Below are 17,644 nucleotides of genomic sequence, written 5' to 3'. Positions count from 1 at the left end.
GGCTAGACCAATGGGTTTACTGCCTGTAAATGATGAGACTAAAAGTTATTGTAAACAAGCGAGAGTACAGGCCAAAGAAAATATGGAGAGGAATGTGAAATATGACAAGAAACGAGTTTACAAGGATAAGGCCAAGATTTTAAAACACAGGGTTGGGGATCATTTCTTGCTTAGAAGTGAAGAATGACATCAGAGCAAATTGAATCCCAAGTTCAGAGGACCTTTTGTGATTGCAGAGTTGCTTGAAGATGATCGTTACCTGTGGAAATCATTGATACGTAAGCGAACGTATATAAGTATTCGCACGAGAGTCTGCGAAAGTTACCAGATGAGCAAAAGGACCAGAATAATGAGAAAAACGACAGTGGTGAAAAAGACATAGCTCGTGGGTCTTTTCTCCCACCTGAGAGAGGTGCGGGGAACGTCAAAAACAGGGGCTGGTTTTAGTCAATATTATTCATGCCTGGGTTTGGTGATATTGTGTGTGATGGATATAGAATCTACTGAGATCGTGCCACTGGAGGTGCAAAGCGTCGCGAGGATGCGGCAAGGGCCTGTAGACTGTGCTTTAATATTGTGTATAGCCAAATGGTTAGGTTTGCGCAGAAGAGTATGAGTATAGAAGTCAAGTCGAAGGCACAAGTGCAGAACCAGCAATGTTCTGACATGAAGTGTGGCGCGGTTGACGTGGTTGTGCGAGATAGATGTGGCACTCCGTGAAAATTGGAATACGATAGCCTGCGAAACCAGCATTTGAAGATTCATTATATGAAGTTTTGTACGGTTTGAGTTTGTTTATTTCTATTTAGAATGGTCATAAGATATGAAAGCAAGAAAGATGAAAAAACGATACTAATAGTACAAGAAGATACAAGAATGATACTAACCTAGTGTTACAGTATGCACACGAGGACGTGTGAAAGTCAGGATGGCCGTGTCGGGTATGTATAAGAATGATGTAGAGAGAAATGTATAGCATTAAAAAATTGTAACAATAACGAAATAACATAACATTTTTGCTGAAAGCGAGGCTGGAAAACGAGAAAGAGTCGTCTCAGCCGACTGTGGCGCGGTGCTTTTGGTATTTGAAAGAGCGAGATCCAACAGGCATTGCGGAAGGAGAGCAATTGAGTCTGGCAATGCTGTGTCGGGTAATGCGTGAGCTGAGAGAGACTGACTCAAGAATGTGCTCGGCAGTTTGCGCAAAAAATTGAAGAGAGAGAGAGAAAACACCGCGACTCACTGCGCTCGAGGCTTAAACAAAAATGCAAGAAGAAGAAGAACCCCCTGTCCCTCGGCTTCTGTTCTATATTTAATATTGAAAAATAAAAGTAAAATAAGGATTACAAATTAAATTTGACGCGAGTCAGAAATCACAACTTCTAACACGATTCGGCACAGTTTAATGTAATTAAAAAAATTCACAACAATTTGTGTCAATTATTAGGATAGAAAACCTAAAAAAATAAAATATTTTTTTCCAAAGGGACTTTGCTTTTACCACATTCCGAATAAGTTTCGGCATGCTCTAGACTAAATTTAGTATGTGCTTGCAGAGTATCATGCGCCACTCCGACTGCAAGCGCTCCCAAAAACGCATCCACATCCTAGCGTTTGCATTGGGATTGGACGTTGTTTGCAAATATTTCAGCGCATTGAAGTTTTCTGTGGAAAAGTGAAATTGTCATTATTGACTCCGCCACCTGTTCAATTTGTGGCAAAACGCCCGAATCGCGTAATTTTCTTGCAAACACTCAAAAATACTAATTTGGTGATCAGAGCGGATTTAACGCTGCAACAATAGATGAAGTTGCCATCCTGATTGTTGGTGAAAACATGGAAAGACCTGATATTGTCATTGCATTTTGCGATACTGGTCATATGACATGTTGCAGAGCCCGCTCATGTTTTGGCAAGGAAAAGATGGATATTATTTTAATATCGAAATGATAAATCCATTAAATGCTGAAGAAACTACAAAGAAAACGTGGCGGACCGTTGTGAGTAGCTGCGGCGACCGCAACTCCACATTTTTACCCGATACTTAGTCAGTATAGCTCTCCTCCGGCAGACACCGCTAATATTAAACGACACGACAAAGAATGCGTGCGAGAGAGACCGTTAGGTGAGATATGTGCCGGCTTTCCGACTGGGTCCTGTAAAGCCTTACGAACTTCGTTAGCATTCTCAGGGCATAAAGATAAAAGTAGTGAAATAAAGGCTTGTGGCCAATCCACATATTTTCGTTCCAACATCTTTGAATTTTACCGTCATTTGTTCCGGTATGTTGCCAAACGATAACAAATTTTCTTGCTGGTATCTTCAATGGCTTTATTAATTTGATATGATATGTCGCCTTAAGATCCGTTTTCAAATAATTGATAATTTTACCCTTCTCCGAATTCCATACGACAAACAAATCTGCATTTTCGAATTTGAGGTTATGCTCTATTAATGCAAATTCCAAGAATTGTGGTAAAATGTGGCATTTCTAACTATATACATTTCAAAAAGAATTTATTAATCTACGACACACAAAAGGTTTCAGGGTGGGACTGGGTAGGACTCACTTTGTACACCTTTTCAAAAATTAGTTTTCATTAAAAGTTGGCACCTGTTAAAGGCCTCACTTTAACCTTCAATTACGAAGACATCACAACTACTAGAGACAGTTAAAAATTCAAAAAACGTAGTAAGAACCCGACAGATTAAGATTCATCAAAAAAATTTAATCACGTCTTGGCGTTTTTCAATTTTTGAGAGATCTAAAATGGTTATTAATTTGGCACTTTTTCCCTTCACGTGCTTTACTATAAAAACAGTTGGGTTGCACAGCTGATTTTGCGAATGTTGCGGCATCTATGGAAATTTCTGGTACGCAGATTTAATGGTCGATCTTTTTCTAATGCAGAGCGATCAAAACCAGGTTTCAGTTTTGACTTTGAAAAATTAGGTTTTGGCCAACAAAAGTGGTCGTTCGGACCATAGTGCGACGGTTTTATTTTGCTTTTTATAAAGCACTAACATCGTCAGATATGATGCAGGTTCCCGCCACACCAGTAGGCAATATCCGGAGGTCCAGAACGTCGAATTATTAAGATCGGATTGCAAGCGAGAATGAAATGAAATGTTATTTACTGGACACAGAGCTTAACATCATCTAGAAGTAATCTTGACTGGTGAAGAGAGGAAGTTTTTGAAGAGGACTCAACTTCTCCACCTTCAAGTCTGCGGCTTTTTTTCTGACTTATATAAAAGCATCTAGCCGGGAGACAAAAACTTGCCTCGTTGTTGAGAACCACCATCATTGGTTTTGCGTGGTACCTGAACGGAACGTCCTTTATGGGAGCGGAAGGGGGTGGGGCGAAATTTAAAAAAAAACACTTGTGCAGGTTCGATACCACAGGAGTGTGAATATCGAATTTTGTTGCTCTAGCTCTTATAGTCTCTGAGATCTAGGCGCTCACTTTTAGCAGTAGGCAAAGCCGACCATGAAACGTGTGTTAGAGAGAGAAAGAGCGAGATAGAATGCAAATTTTCCTTCATTTTGGCTATAATAATGATACGATCTGGTTCAGATTCTGCAGTCTAAAAGATATTGTCATTCTCTGCAATTCTGCGCTTTTGGTTTTCTTATATCGTTCAAATTGTGGATGCCACAGATTTTCGTCCTTTGTGGGGGCGGAAGGGGGCGGCACGTGATTTTGAAAAACACTTGTAACACCTGACATATTACAGAAATCTGGATACAAAATGTGGTTGTTCTAGCTCTTAGTCAGTGCTGCTAACTTTAAAAAAGACTTCGCAAGCCATACCTGTATATTTAAATAAAAACTAGTACACCTAATTCCGTTTTTACACGCTCTTTTTATACACGGTTTGGAAATAACACGGTTAGAAAATACAATTTTTTTAATTTTTTAAACGATTTTATTTCATTCAGCACGGCTTAAAAAAAAACGAGGGGGAACGTTGTGAGTTGCTGAGGGCACCGCAGCTCTACAGTTATACCCGATACTAAGTCAGTATGGCTCTCCTCCGGCAGACGCCGCTAATATTAAATGACACGACAAAGAGTGCGTGCGAGAGAGACAGAAAATCAGTCTGAGCGTGACGTCGCGACGTCGCGCGCTGCGTAGCCAGTGCAAATTGATTTGTTCGTTTTGGCTATAAAAATTATCTGATCTGATCCAGATTCAGCAATCTGATAGATATGGTCGTTATCTATGATTCTGCGTTTTTAGTTTTCTCGAATCTGCCATATTTTGGATGCAACAGATTTTCGTCCTTTGTGGGGGCGGAAGGGGGTGGGGCGAAATTTTGAGATATACGTTTTATAGTGAGATCTAACAGGAGTGCGGATACTAAATTTGGTTACTCTAGCAATAATAGTCTCTGAGATTTGTGGATGCCCCAGATTTTCGTCCTTTGCGGGGGCGGAAGGGGGTGTGGCGAAATTTTGACACAAAACGGTCAAGGTCCGATATCACAGGAGTGTGGTTGCTCTAGCTCTTATGGGTTCTGAGATCCTTGAACTCTTATTTTGCAATTGGCAAAACCGACCATGAAACCTGTGTGTTAGAGAGAGACAGAGCGAGAAAAAATGAAATTGTTTTCTTGATTCTGGCTATAATAATTATACGACCAGCTTCCGATTTTGCACTCTAGAAGATATAGTCATCCTCTACGATTCTGCGTTTTTAGTTTTCTCGTATCTTTAAAATTGTGGATGCCACAGATTTTCGTCCTTTGTGGGGGCGGAAGTGGGCGGGGCGAAGTTTTGAAATATTTTTGTATCAGTGACATATCACAGAAGTCTGGATCCAAAACATCGTTGCTCTAGCTCTTATAGTCTTTGAGCACTAGGCGCTGAAGGTGTAGCATATTGGATATTACCAAACCTTCACGGAAGGCTGAGCAGGTGATGGTTCGTCTCCCGTCCGGGCACGTGCTTGTTCCGGCTTCCGTCTCATCGGCAAGAAATGGGGGGGGTTTTTTATTTCCCAGAACGGACGGGACACAGCTCTACTCCAACAATCATAATACTGACACAGTAACGTTCATTAAAATTTCACGTGCAAGCGAAGTATCGGACACAAATATGTACAAGAGCAAATACACCTAACTACGCACACGGACACATACACACATACAAGTCGTGCCACGGTGTTGTTGTGACCACTTATGCCCACCCTACCATGATCACCGCTCCCGGTTCATCCGGTGATCCCATAAAGAAGGCTCTTATAGCCTCCTATCCAACCCCATTACCCTCATTTGCCCAGCATGGTCCCCGCATATAGAACTCTAGCCCCGATTCATGTTAAATCCTATATTTCATATTGAGCAATAGAACATGCATCGCAACTAGTAAACTAATAAATGATTAACTCTTAATAATACAATTTAGATTGAAATTTAACTTACAAATTTAAAGAAGGGAAGGGTACATATCTCTAGCTTTTATGTTAGGCAAATAGATAAATAAATAAATATGCAAAAGGGAATGTAAAAACTGTGCGCAGCGATCGTTATGGCAGGTCAGTTATTCAAGTGCATTAGCAAGTAGAAAGCATAAAAGAACGTCAGAGCGACCAGCCTCGCATCTTCCCTTTCGCGCCTTGTTCTTAAGAGAGCTGTTTCTTATGCGCGGCGTAAGCGCTTGTGGTTGCCAGCAGGGCATAAGGGGGAGCGCACAGCCTCTCTTAAGCGAAGAAGCCCTTGACTACGTGAGGTTTTTTTTCGGTTGTGCAATAAATAGTTGCCAATAACAAACAAACTCCAATATTTTATCTTTATGTTTTGGGATCACTTACGGCCTTCCTTTGATTTGTTTTAATAAATGCGTTGAAACAGCGATGAAAGCGCTTCCATGGACTGCGGTAACGTTCCTAAAACGAAAGCTGGAGAAATAATTTTCAAAAAAAAAACTCACGCTCTCCTCTGCCGTTTAACCGTTGTTCACTTTCGCCCTGTCACACATTCCACTTGCTATTTCTTCCGAACAGAATTTAAAACACAACCAAAAGAAATTTACTAAGCTAATTACACTAATGACACTATAACATAAAATAGGAATCAGCGGTTACACTGATGGATAAAAAAAAAAAAAACGACAGTCGTTGCCGCCGGCTTCACATCTGGGCACTCCTCGGCACTTCGTATGGGGAAACGAAAATAGGTCTAGGCCCAGATCTATATTTCGGGTAGAAATTGGTTGACCGTTTACATCGCTTTAATAATTTCCGCAGAATTGGACGGCCTCCAATATATCTCGGGTCCGTGACACATAAGTGGCTCGCGCCCGCAAAGCGACTGATGAGCAGATCTTTTACGCCTCCCGCTTTGTGCTCTTCGGCCTAGCGCTGGGAATTTTTGGTACGGAGCTGTAGTTGGGCGAGGAGCATAAGTCCCTTGTCGCGGGCGGAGGCCCTAATATCGGGGAAATTGTTGTTGCGAGCTTTCGTATTGGGGTTCAGACAGGTACCCAAACGATTGCCCGAAGTTTAAGCTGGTACTAACCGACAATCTGAAAAATTAATTTCCTACAATAAAAAAAGCACTACCAATATTTTTTTCTTTTTGCTGTATTCAGCTGTTAAGATCTTTTCCCGGTTTTTATTCCTCTTTTTTTCTTTATACTTGGACTGGACAAAAATAGCACGTCTGTCTTCGCCAACAGTTTTTCTTCCAAGAGACCGAGGCTAGATCGGCACAGTCTGAGACCCCCAGTACAGCGTTAAAATTGAGAATCCTCCATTTTCGAATTGACGCCGTAATTATTTTACAAGTTTCAACTCAAAAAACAAAAACAAAAACCGCTCTCCTTCGTTTACCTTTTGACTTGAATTGAGGCGGCAAAGTTGAGTAACATGGGGAGACCAATATCCCTTCTTGGTACTTTTCTAAATGTTCCCTTTTGTGAATCCCAGTATTTATACCTTTTTTTATACGTTACTCTTTCAAACCACTTCAAAGGGGACGGACAGACGGACGGACGGACAGACAGACAGACAGGGATCAATCGACTTGGCTATTGATGCTGATCAAGAATATATATACTTTATGGAGTCGGAAACGATTCCTTCTGGACGTTACACACATCCACTCTTACCACAAATCTAATACACCCCAATACTCATTTGATCTTCGAACAAAGTGCATGTATAATGGAAGCTTCATATGAGTACAAGATTGTTGCTGGGTTTCGGAAAAATTCAAAGTTGTTGCTTTTAACAACACAGCAACAATTATTTAAGATAAAGAGTGCGTTAAAAAATAGTTCCCGTTTTTTTTTTGTTATATAAAAGACTGCGGTGTTTTAGTGGCTTTGTCCAATATTGTCATGTGCGCTCAAATGAGTCCCGAGTGCAACAACAACCATGCCTCTGCACAAGAACTCACAAAACAACTCGAGTTGATCAATAATGTGAAAGGTCAACGTGAGCGGAAAAGCCTAAAAAGAAAAGGAGTTCGGGGCGTGGAGTGGGGCTGACTGACGTTCTCAAATGCATAATTTGCCCCGACCAACCGAGAGATGTGGTTCTTTTCCCTTGTAAACACTTTAAAACATGACAGATAGTTGAAAATCATCTTAAAATATATCAATAAAATATTAATTAATTGTTATTCAAATTGTGTTTCAAAATTTGCTTAGTTACGGGAAAAGGCAAAAATTTGGTTGTTGTTTATCCGAAAATAAGACAACAATCGTTTAGGGTCTTATAGTGTTATAACGCCCAAAAAAAAGTGACATATAACGCCGCGGGCGCTGTCACTTTTAAAAGTGTCATAAGACCCGTGGGCGTTATGACACTGGGCGTTATGAAATGTACCTCTTCAAGCATTGTTATGAAAAAAGTTTGTTAACTGATTATATTATTTTTTTGTTGCCTAAATAAGATTTAAAAGTTAATATCTGGTGTATCCACCATTATTGTTTTTGTCACCTTTATAATTCTTTTTGGCATACTTTTCATAAGCGTCTGGCAGGTTTCTATAGGTGTCTCATACCACAATTTTTGGACGCTCTCTCATAATTTATGATTATTTGAAAATGTTAACTCAGCTAATTTAATTTAATTTAAGGCTTTAAGTAGGAAAATTGAATAGGCCACTTTAAAAACGTCAATTGTTCGGTCTTGAAAAATTTAGTCAAAGCATTGATGTGCGCTTTGGGTCGTTATATTACTTAAATACCCAATGGAAATTCATGTTTTTATTAGCATAACATTCTCCAATATGGACTCGTATTGCTCAGCGTTCATTCTGTTCGTTGTTAGGAAAAGAGGGCCTACGTCGTACCAGGATGATCAGCACCATATAATTAATTATGTTTAATTTTTCTTCGTGTTTGACAGTTTTTTGTTAAGCATGGATCAAATTCCTTTCCTTCCTACATTGCTTTAACAGTCATTCCCTAATAAATTCTTTTTAGTTTCGTCGCTCCATAAATGGTTTCTCCACTTTTTAGCAAAATTTTGCCGCAAGGCTATATTTTTGACGCGTAATTGGGACCTTTCTTTCTATTCTCCATGGAAGGTTGGCTTGTTTTAGCCGTCTACGGGTCGTTGGAGCACTAACTTATAGTCCAATTTCTGCTGCAGTAGCCTTTGACGACTTAAATGGGTCCTTTTTCTTAAAAAAAAAAAGTATGTAGTGATCAATTGTTATGTTTTTTTCTGTGGCTTTCGGCGAATTTCCTGACAAGGTTTTAATTTTTAGAACATTTAAACAAAATTATGAGATTTTTTCATTAATTTGGCAATGGCCCGAAGAGATTTGAATTCTTTTTTCAGACTAAGATCCAATCGGGCTTCTTCCTCTGTACAATAAGACATTCGGCCCATTCTTGTAAGAAAAAAATAATTATTTGTTTATATTTAGACTGTTGTTAAATGAAATGGATGTTTAATGGCCAAAAAGCCAAGAATTTCCAAATTATTCACTTGATAGTGAAAATGAACTGACACTGTACATATTATATTGATTCCTGTTATTCGTCGGTTCCCCTGTTTTATTTGTCACACATTGACAAACAAAATACACCACAAGAAATTTTGTTTTAAACACTAAAGGTACCATAAAACTTGAATGAACGCATAAACTTCACGATTCCCATTAGATCCACTAGAAACAACCGTTTCTACGTTTGGATACAAATTCAATTGCTGCTTTCCGGACAAACATCAAGTGATCGACACGATATCACATCACGTGTATTCAGGCAAAAAACTGGGTCCCTGATGAACGCTTCTTTGGAGATACTGGATCTATTCACTCGAATGGCAAAAACGAGGCTTGCCACATGCACACATTCTAATTTGGTAAGTGGAAAGAATTCAACCAGACCAAGTAGATGATGTGCTGAGATTCCCGATCACGAAGCCGATCCCGACCTACATGATATCGCAATTACAAATATGATTCATTGACCGAGTGGCGCCATCTATCCCCAATAATCTTGCATGATCGACTGCAAGTTTTCCAAACGATATCCACGGAAATTAACGGAGGATATCGTCACTGGAACCGACGGTTATCCACTGTATCAGCGTCGGTCACCCGACGAAAACAGTCGAACTATCACAAAAAGTGAAAATAATGGATTTCGTTGTCGACAACAGTTGGATTGTTAAGTGAACTGTAAGATGATAGATGTTGTGCATCTGGAGAATGGTAAACGAGTTTCACGGCATGAAATGTTGTTCAACGTGCTGAAATACCTCTAGCGACAGCATTGACCAGTTTCTTTGCGATCTGCCAAAGCGATCCATTTGCACGAACTTTGCTTCACTCGGAGATTCCACGCTATTATACTTGGAATGTTTCATTGAAGAAATTTCAACGACGGAAGTATGGCAATGCAGGTACTGGTTATCCGGATGTGCGTTCTACTGATGCTCTTGGTCATATGTATACAGTTCATCCAAAGAATGATGAATGCTTTGATTTGCGGTTGCTGCTGGTTTATGTGCGTGGCACTTGCGTACGCACTGTGAATGGAACAATATTCCCAACATATCGTGCTGCATGTGAAGAACTCAATTTATTAGAACACGATACACAGAGGGATACGACAATCGAGGAAGCTATTATCTCTGCATTTCCAAGTCAAATATGCACATTATTTGCTTTGTGGCACATATACAAATATAATATGTCAGAAGATATTTTACATCAAAATCGAGTAAGTTCCAGAAATCCAGATCTTGAAATGAATGAGAAGATACATAATCAAGCTTTACTATTGATCGAAGACATGTGTTAGCTCATATTCGGTAGTTTATTAGTCAGGCTAGGAATGACAGCGCCAAATCATGAATTGAATGGGAATTGGAATGGGAACGTGAATATGATAACCAGGAATTGAATTTAGCTTTTCAAACAAATGCACCCCTGTTGAATCCTCAACAAAGGGAAGTTTATGATACATTAATGAAGGCAATTGATGCAGGAAAGGGTGGTTTACGTCTAGAACGAAACTACTGCTTTTCACTACTTAAGAGGTAAAAAGTCCCGGTACAGACTCTCCCAAAACTCTGTGGGTGAGCGCAAGCCTTTCGCAACAATGCCAAGTATCTTGGCTTAATCCTCGATAGAAAGCTCGATTAGAAACTGAGCATAGAGGATACGCCCAATCATGCTCTATAGAGTGGTAGTATGGTGGCCAGCCCTAGACAAAGGAACTTGTCTCAACAGACTCAATAGAGTTCAACGCATGGTAGAGCTATGCACAACTAGCAGGCTACGCACTTCTCCATGGGAAGCCCTGGATTACGTGCTGGACCACCTCCCCGTAAATGTCATGGGAAAGAAGGTTTCAACACTTTCCGCCCTCAGAATTAGAGAAGCCAAATTATGGAAGGCATCCGCGTTTGGGCACTCGGGAATCCTGACGAGACCCCCTTTCGACGCCTTTTCAGGTATCAATCCCACTTAGAGAGGACTGGGAGATGGGCGAACCAGGACCTGCAAATGCCGTCCACTTTTACACTGACGGTTCAAAGCTAGACAGCCGCGTGGGTGGTGGAGTCTACTGTAAAAAGCTAAACATCAGTTACTGCTTCAGGCTGCCAGATGAATTTAATGTGTTCCAAACGGAGGTTGAGGCAATCAGAGAGACCATTTCTATTGTCTCCAAACTCCAAAGCAAGCAGCCATTAAAGCACTACGCTCAATATCGTCAAACTCGACGATTGTAAATGACTTCCGTAGGCCTCTAAACGAGATCGCAGAGCAGTTAGATCTCTTCTTTATATGGGTCCCCCTACCTCCTGCAAGGTCTCCAGATCGATATGGCCATTTCAGCAGAGCTGTATAGACTCGGCAGAGCACAGTGCTCTGCAGTTACTCGAGCCATCACGGGACACTGGCAGATGGGCACTCACGCCTCTAGACTGTCAATCCCTCATAATGACTTCTGCAGGAGTTGTCACGACGAGGAAGAGGCGGAATCAGTCCCCCACTTTTTCTGCCATTGCCCGGCCCCTGGAAAAATTGGCTTAAATATAACCAATCAAGCTGAAATTTTAGAGGATGGATTATATTTTAATATTTTAGATCCCAAACAAAATTCAATCCGATCACAGCGACATATAGTATAGCTGCCATAGGAACCATTGGCCAAATATCGTATTTTTTAACTTTGACCTCAAGGTACCGAACCCTAAGCATTGTCAAATCAGCCTGTAACTTTATAATTTATTATACATACATATACTTTTTGATTTGAGGATTTAAATTTTTGTGTTAAACTTTCTGTAGGATGCCAGAACCAAAAATAAGCTTAAAATATCCAGCACATATCCACTATTAGTTGAGAATATGTTGGCAAACAGTGATCAAACATTGCAGTTTGCTGCGGTTGCTGTCACTTTACATTTTTGGCATCTTCTGCGACTTATGATATTTTCAAAAGAATATTTGAAAAAGTCGAAGCAAAAAAGATTTATTTTCGTTTCTCATTAAGAATTTTTGGGCTGTGTGTAATCAGTAGCAGTTTTAAAGCTTCGGAAATCGAAGATAGTTTGTTTCTAGTTATTAAAATAACCCCATTTACTTGCAGGGGAGCGTCCGGCGATCATTGCGCCTCCGGAAAGCGAATGGTATCATGGGCGGTTAGATCGATATTCGGCAGAGTCCCGTCTACGAGGAAGCAGTAAATTAGGAAGCTATTTGGGTGCGTAATATAATCGTAATAATATCGGATAGAAACGCAATAAATTTGTTCATACATATATTTTATTTTAAATGATTAAAATGTTTTACACAGTACGTGAAAGTGATCGTAAGCCTGGCTCGTATGTTCTTAGTTATTATGGACGCACTGGCATAAACCATTTTCGGTAAGTATAACTCTATTTTTTCCCTGAGGAAGAAACCATTTTAGTTTTTCTAATATACGTACAGTGGCGAGCACGTGTGGATACATGTTCGTCACTTTTCAGTTTAAACGCCTTTAAAATCTTTAAAAATGCATCCATCCTTGTGATTTTCTGTACCAGATACTCAAAATGAGTATAGGGGTATTTTAGATTTGGGGTGAAACGGATGTGTGTAACGTCCAGAAGGAAGCGTTTTCGACCCCATAAAGTACATATATTTTTGATCAGCATCAATAGCCGAGTCGATTGAGCCATGTCCGTCCCTAGGAGCGCCTAGTGCTCAGAGCTAAAGAAACGACGTTTTGTATCCAGACTTCTGTGAAATGTTACTGTTACAAGTATATTTCAAATCTTCGCCCCGCCCACTTCTGCCCCCACAAAGGGCGAAAATCTTTGGATATTTTTTTTTTTATTTTTTACGTTTACATGCAATGACTGCATTATTCCAGAGGCGATGCAGTTACTGCAGCAGAAGGCTGTTACGCGCGGATCCCAGGCAAAACGCAGCCCTCCTCCCGCCCAACCGACCGAGGGGCGCTGCCGCATGACGCACGGTGCGTAGCCGAACCGAACGCGAACATGCAAGAAAGATAGCTATTCAACTAACATTCGAGGAAAATTAGCACTAAACTTACTAAGAAACTAAGCATGCAAACAAAATACAAATACCACTACAATTACTAATTACTAGAAAGGTGTGTAAGGATTAGTAATTTAATAAGAGGAAGAGAATTAGTGGGGGAAATAATATGGTAGAGGGAATTATAATCCAAGCATAAGACCCTAAACGGTTCATGCAAGGAATAATTCGATCTAGTCAGTCTAATAGGAATCGTGAAGTTTATGCGGCTCAACAGATCAGGGCTGTCTATGTCACCCCTGATCAAGTTGTGCATAAATATCACACCTAGCATTTTTCTACGGTTAACTAAGGATGGGGGGTTTAGTAATTGCAGTCTACTAGAGTAAGAGGGGAGTCTCACACCCGAATCCCAGTTAAGGCCCCGCAGAGCAAAGAGTAAAAAGTTTTTCTGTACTGATTCTATACGGTCCTGGTGTACTTTGTACTGAGAGCACCATACACAGGAGCCGTATTCTAAAATCGGACGAAGTAGCGTAGTAAAGAGAGTCTTTGTTATATAGGGGTCGTCAAATTCTTTTGACCACCTCTTTATAAACCCAAGCACGCCCATGGCCCTATTTACCATGGTAGAAATATGTTCGGAAAACTTAAACTTTGCGTCTAATAAGACACCAAGATCATTCACCAGGGCAATTCTTTCAAGAGAAGGGGCTAGAACGATGAAATGTCATTACTTTGCATTTCGAGGCATTATGGTGTAACAAGTTGGCACAGCACCATGACTGAAAATTATTGAGATCGGATTGCAAGCGAGTATGCAATGAAATGGCCCTATACTGGACACAGAGATTAACATTATCCGCATACATAAGTACTCGAGAGTATGTTAATACCGAACGCAAGTCATTAATAAAGAGTGTGAAGAGTAAGGGGCCTAGATGGCTGCCCTGTGTTACTCCCGAAGAAACCTTTACTGGTGAAGAGAGGGAGTTTTTGAAGAGGACTCTTTGAGACCTGGAACAAAGATAGCTAGAAATCCATCTCAGGAGGTTGGGCGCAAACCCTAAAAGGTCAAGTTTATGCGCTAAAGGGAATGGTTTACAGAGTCGAATGCTTTACTAAAGTCGGTGTAAATAACATCCGTCTGTAAGTTACCTTGAAAGCCTTTAATAATGAAAGAGGTAAACTCTAACAAGTTCGTGGTGGTTGATCGCCGCCTTATAAATCCATGCTGAGTTGGAGATATAAGTGACTTGCAGAGATGTTGCAAGTGCGGAGTTAAAACCTTCTCAAACATTTTGGGAATAGCAGATATCTTTGCTATACCTCTATAATTTTTTGCTTCAGACTTGCTACCCTTTTTATGGAGAGAAATAATAAATTATTCCTTTCAGATCGGTGGGAAGCATGAAGAATCAATGGACAGGGTTAATAGTTTAAGCAAAGGTCCACTCAGAGCCTCGGCGCAGTACCTGAGTACACAACCTGGAACCCCGTCTGGACCCGGTGAAAACACCGGCTTAACTAGTCGAAGATCATAAAGTAGGGAACATTCATTTAACAAGGGACTGAAAATGCCGTTCGACCTCGGTAATCCGTATGGGTACGGTTGACCAGAGTAGCGTTCCTCAGAATAGGTGGTTTGGAAAAACTGGGAAAAAAGATCGGCAATTGCCTGATCATTATTTGCCGACGTATTACAAAATGATAGCGAGGATGGGTGTGCGGACGTTCTACGCTTACTGTTTACGAAGCAGTAAAACTGTTTAGGGTCCTGAGAAAAACGTATCCTGCATCGAGATATATTATAGCATTGAGCATTAAGAACTGAAAAGTTTGACCGAGCTATTACATAGCGAGAGTGAGAAGTAGGAGAACCCACTTCTTGAAATTTTTTATAAAGTCTTGATTTTAAGTTTTGTAGACGAGATAACTCTTTGGTAAACCAAGGGGGTTTTCCAGATCTAATCGGACAGGAAAGCGGGACACAAGAATCAAAAAATGTGCCAAGAGCATTGTAAAAAATGTTTGTGCCTTTTATGACATCACAAGTACAAAGCGGACCAATCAAAATCCCTAATTAGGTTATTAAGCTTCGCAAACTCGACCGATCCAATACAGTTGGTCCTATATCTAGCGACACTTCGAAAGTAGGATGGTAGGCGTCTTCAGGTATAGTGAGCGGAAGGGCTCGGGTTAACAACACTATGGTCGGATCCGATACAAAGCATAGATCAAGCAATCGACCCAAGGAATTTTTCACATGATTGACTTGAGACAGGGACAGGTCAAGCAAGCCGTCAACAAAGTCATGTCGTGACATGGGCACTAGGATACTAGACTCGTTTACCGAAGACCAAACAGTTCCTGGCAAGTTGAAGTCACCAAGAACTATCATACGATCTTTATCAGATAGCGAGGAAGAAACAGCGGTTAAAGCGGACAAGTGCTGCTCATAAATTGAAATATCCGAAGAAGGTGGGATATACGAGCAAGTAATGCATATAGCGAAAACACAGGAATTCCAGTTCCTGTTGAATTTGGACTGTGAAGTGCTCTGACGTGAAGTAAGAGTCCACTGCAATTAGAACCTCTCCTGCACGTCGATACGAACGGTCCTTTCTAAAAGTTGTGTACCGACCTGCCAAAACCTCGGAACTAAGAATGTCCGGCTTTAACCAGATTTCAGTAAACACAATAACGTGGGAAGCAAATGCAACACTTTCCCGGAAAAGAATGCTGAGCTTACTACGCAAGCCTCTTACATTCTGATAGGTTACTAAGAGGGGGGTGGAGAAAAGGTGTTGAGGTGGTTTTAAAAGTCCCCGAGAATCGAGGTGTTTTTAGCATAGGCCAGCAGTTCCTGTGGCGTACTCTTGGAGGCATCGACCAGTGATGCAAGCACTGGGGCGCCCAGGTATCTCCTCCTATCCCTTGAGAGAGCCGGACAGTTGCAGATGAGATGTTCCAGGGTTTCGATAGCCCCAGGTTCATCGCATTTCCTACAACTGTCTCTGTTGGTGATGCCTAGCTTTGTTGCATGTGCAGCAGCCAGGCAATGACCTGTTAGTATTCCCACTAACAATCTACAGTCTTTTCGTGGTAGGTGCAGTAGGTAGTGGCTAAGTTTCTCGTTGCGTTCCCTGCACATTATTTTCGAGGTTTTTGCAAGTGGTAGTACTCCGACACCTGCTTTCGGTTTGTGATCTAGCCTGCTTCTCTAGATCGCTTTGCAGCGTTCTAAGGGAGACAGGCACGTTCTCGGTTCTCCTATTCTCCAGCCCGACGCCTTCCTTAGCTAGTACGTCCGCCGCCTCGTTGCCTTCGATGCCTTGGTGACTGGGAACCGAATAGATCCCCACTCTCTGCTCGCCAAGACACTTCTGGAACTGACCACGGACGCCAGCATGGATCTGATTGCCGCCTGACTGTCGACGAATAGATTGACCGCGTCGTTTGCTCGCTCTATAAGCTGAGCGACCTCTGCTGCTTTCCGGACGGCAAAAATCCTCCGCCTGAAATATGCTGCATCGGTCCGGTAGCTTATACGACAACCTTATCGCAGGGTCTGTATAGAATAAACCCTCTCCTACTCCTCCGTCCATCTTGGAGCCGGCCGTATATATGTTGAGGTGCTTAACTTTGTCCCTTCCCTTTTTCCAGTCTTCGGGTCCCAGAGATGAGATAGTTTTGATGTCGGGGAAAATTTGGGGGATCATGTAATCAGTGGATCTGGTCAGGCCCCATGTGCTGCTGAGCATCTTCTTGGATGCATAAAGCGCAATGGTGGCCTTCTTCACCCTTTCCACTACAATGGGTCTCCATGCCAGCTTGCTGTCCAGTACTATGCCTAGGTATTTCACCTGTGATTTGGAGTCAGCCTAGTTTGGTCAATTTTCGTGGGGGTCCATATCGGTACCTTGTACCTCTTGGTAAAGGATGAGGATGAGGTCCGTCTTGTCCGCGTTGATACTGAGTCCTACCTCTTCCGCCCACTCACGTATGTCCCTGAGTGTACGTTCCATTAAGGAGCTGAGGGTCGATGGACATACACCCGTAATAAGTATGCTTATGTCGTCTGCATAAGCTTTTATCTTTGGGGCCTTCCTTTCAAAACTCTTAATGAGGTCGTCGACCACCAAATTCCACAGTATTGGCGACAGGATTCCACCCTGAGGTGTGCCTCTGTGTGGCGTCTTAACCATGGAAGCGGTGCCCCACTCCGATTGCACCAGTCTACAACTTAGGAGGTTTTTGATCCAAACGTTGATTGCTGGGTGTATGTTATTCGCTTCTAGGCGACTTGTTATTGCGGTTGTGGCCACGTTGTTGAATGCTCCGGAGATGTCAACAAATGCCTCCAGTGCATACTTTTTATTGTGAAGGGCGCTCTCGATGGTGGATGCTAGCGAATGTACTACCGTCTCCACTGATTTCCCTTTGGTGTAGGCGTGTTGGTTTGTTGACATCATTCCTGATGTGTAAATCCAACAGCTTTTCTAGTGTTTTTAGGATAAAGGAGGTAAGGCTATCGGTCTGTAATCCTTGGGACTCACGTGCCTGCACTTTCCTGCCTTTGGGAGGAAGACGACTCTCGAGGTTCTCCATTGGACAGGGATATTGCCCGTACTTAGGCATGCTGAGTATATTGCGTAGAGCCATGGGGTGATAACCT

At 41.6% G+C, this 17,644-nt stretch overlaps 1 protein-coding gene across 2 annotated transcripts in view; it reads left to right on the top strand.

Moving 5' to 3' along the window:
• The window catches only part of LOC6603322 (ras GTPase-activating protein 1), a 107,922-nt gene that overhangs the window by 37,802 nt on the left and 52,476 nt on the right, over positions 1-17,644 (top strand). For both annotated transcript variants that reach the window (XM_026990004.1, XM_026990003.1), the window contains 2 exons: positions 12,068-12,181; positions 12,275-12,347. In XM_026990004.1, the coding sequence (XP_026845805.1) occupies positions 12,068-12,181; positions 12,275-12,347 (187 nt within the window). The remainder of the gene's footprint in view (positions 1-12,067; positions 12,182-12,274; positions 12,348-17,644) is intronic.

Source organism: Drosophila persimilis, unplaced genomic scaffold (genome assembly GCF_003286085.1).
Source record: "Drosophila persimilis strain 14011-0111.01,24,50 unplaced genomic scaffold, DperRS2 tig00000477-arrow-pilon, whole genome shotgun sequence".
Taxonomy (NCBI): domain Eukaryota; kingdom Metazoa; phylum Arthropoda; class Insecta; order Diptera; family Drosophilidae; genus Drosophila; species Drosophila persimilis.
The sequence above is the reverse complement of the archived record's forward strand: the minus strand, read 5'-3'. Positions and strand labels throughout refer to the sequence as shown.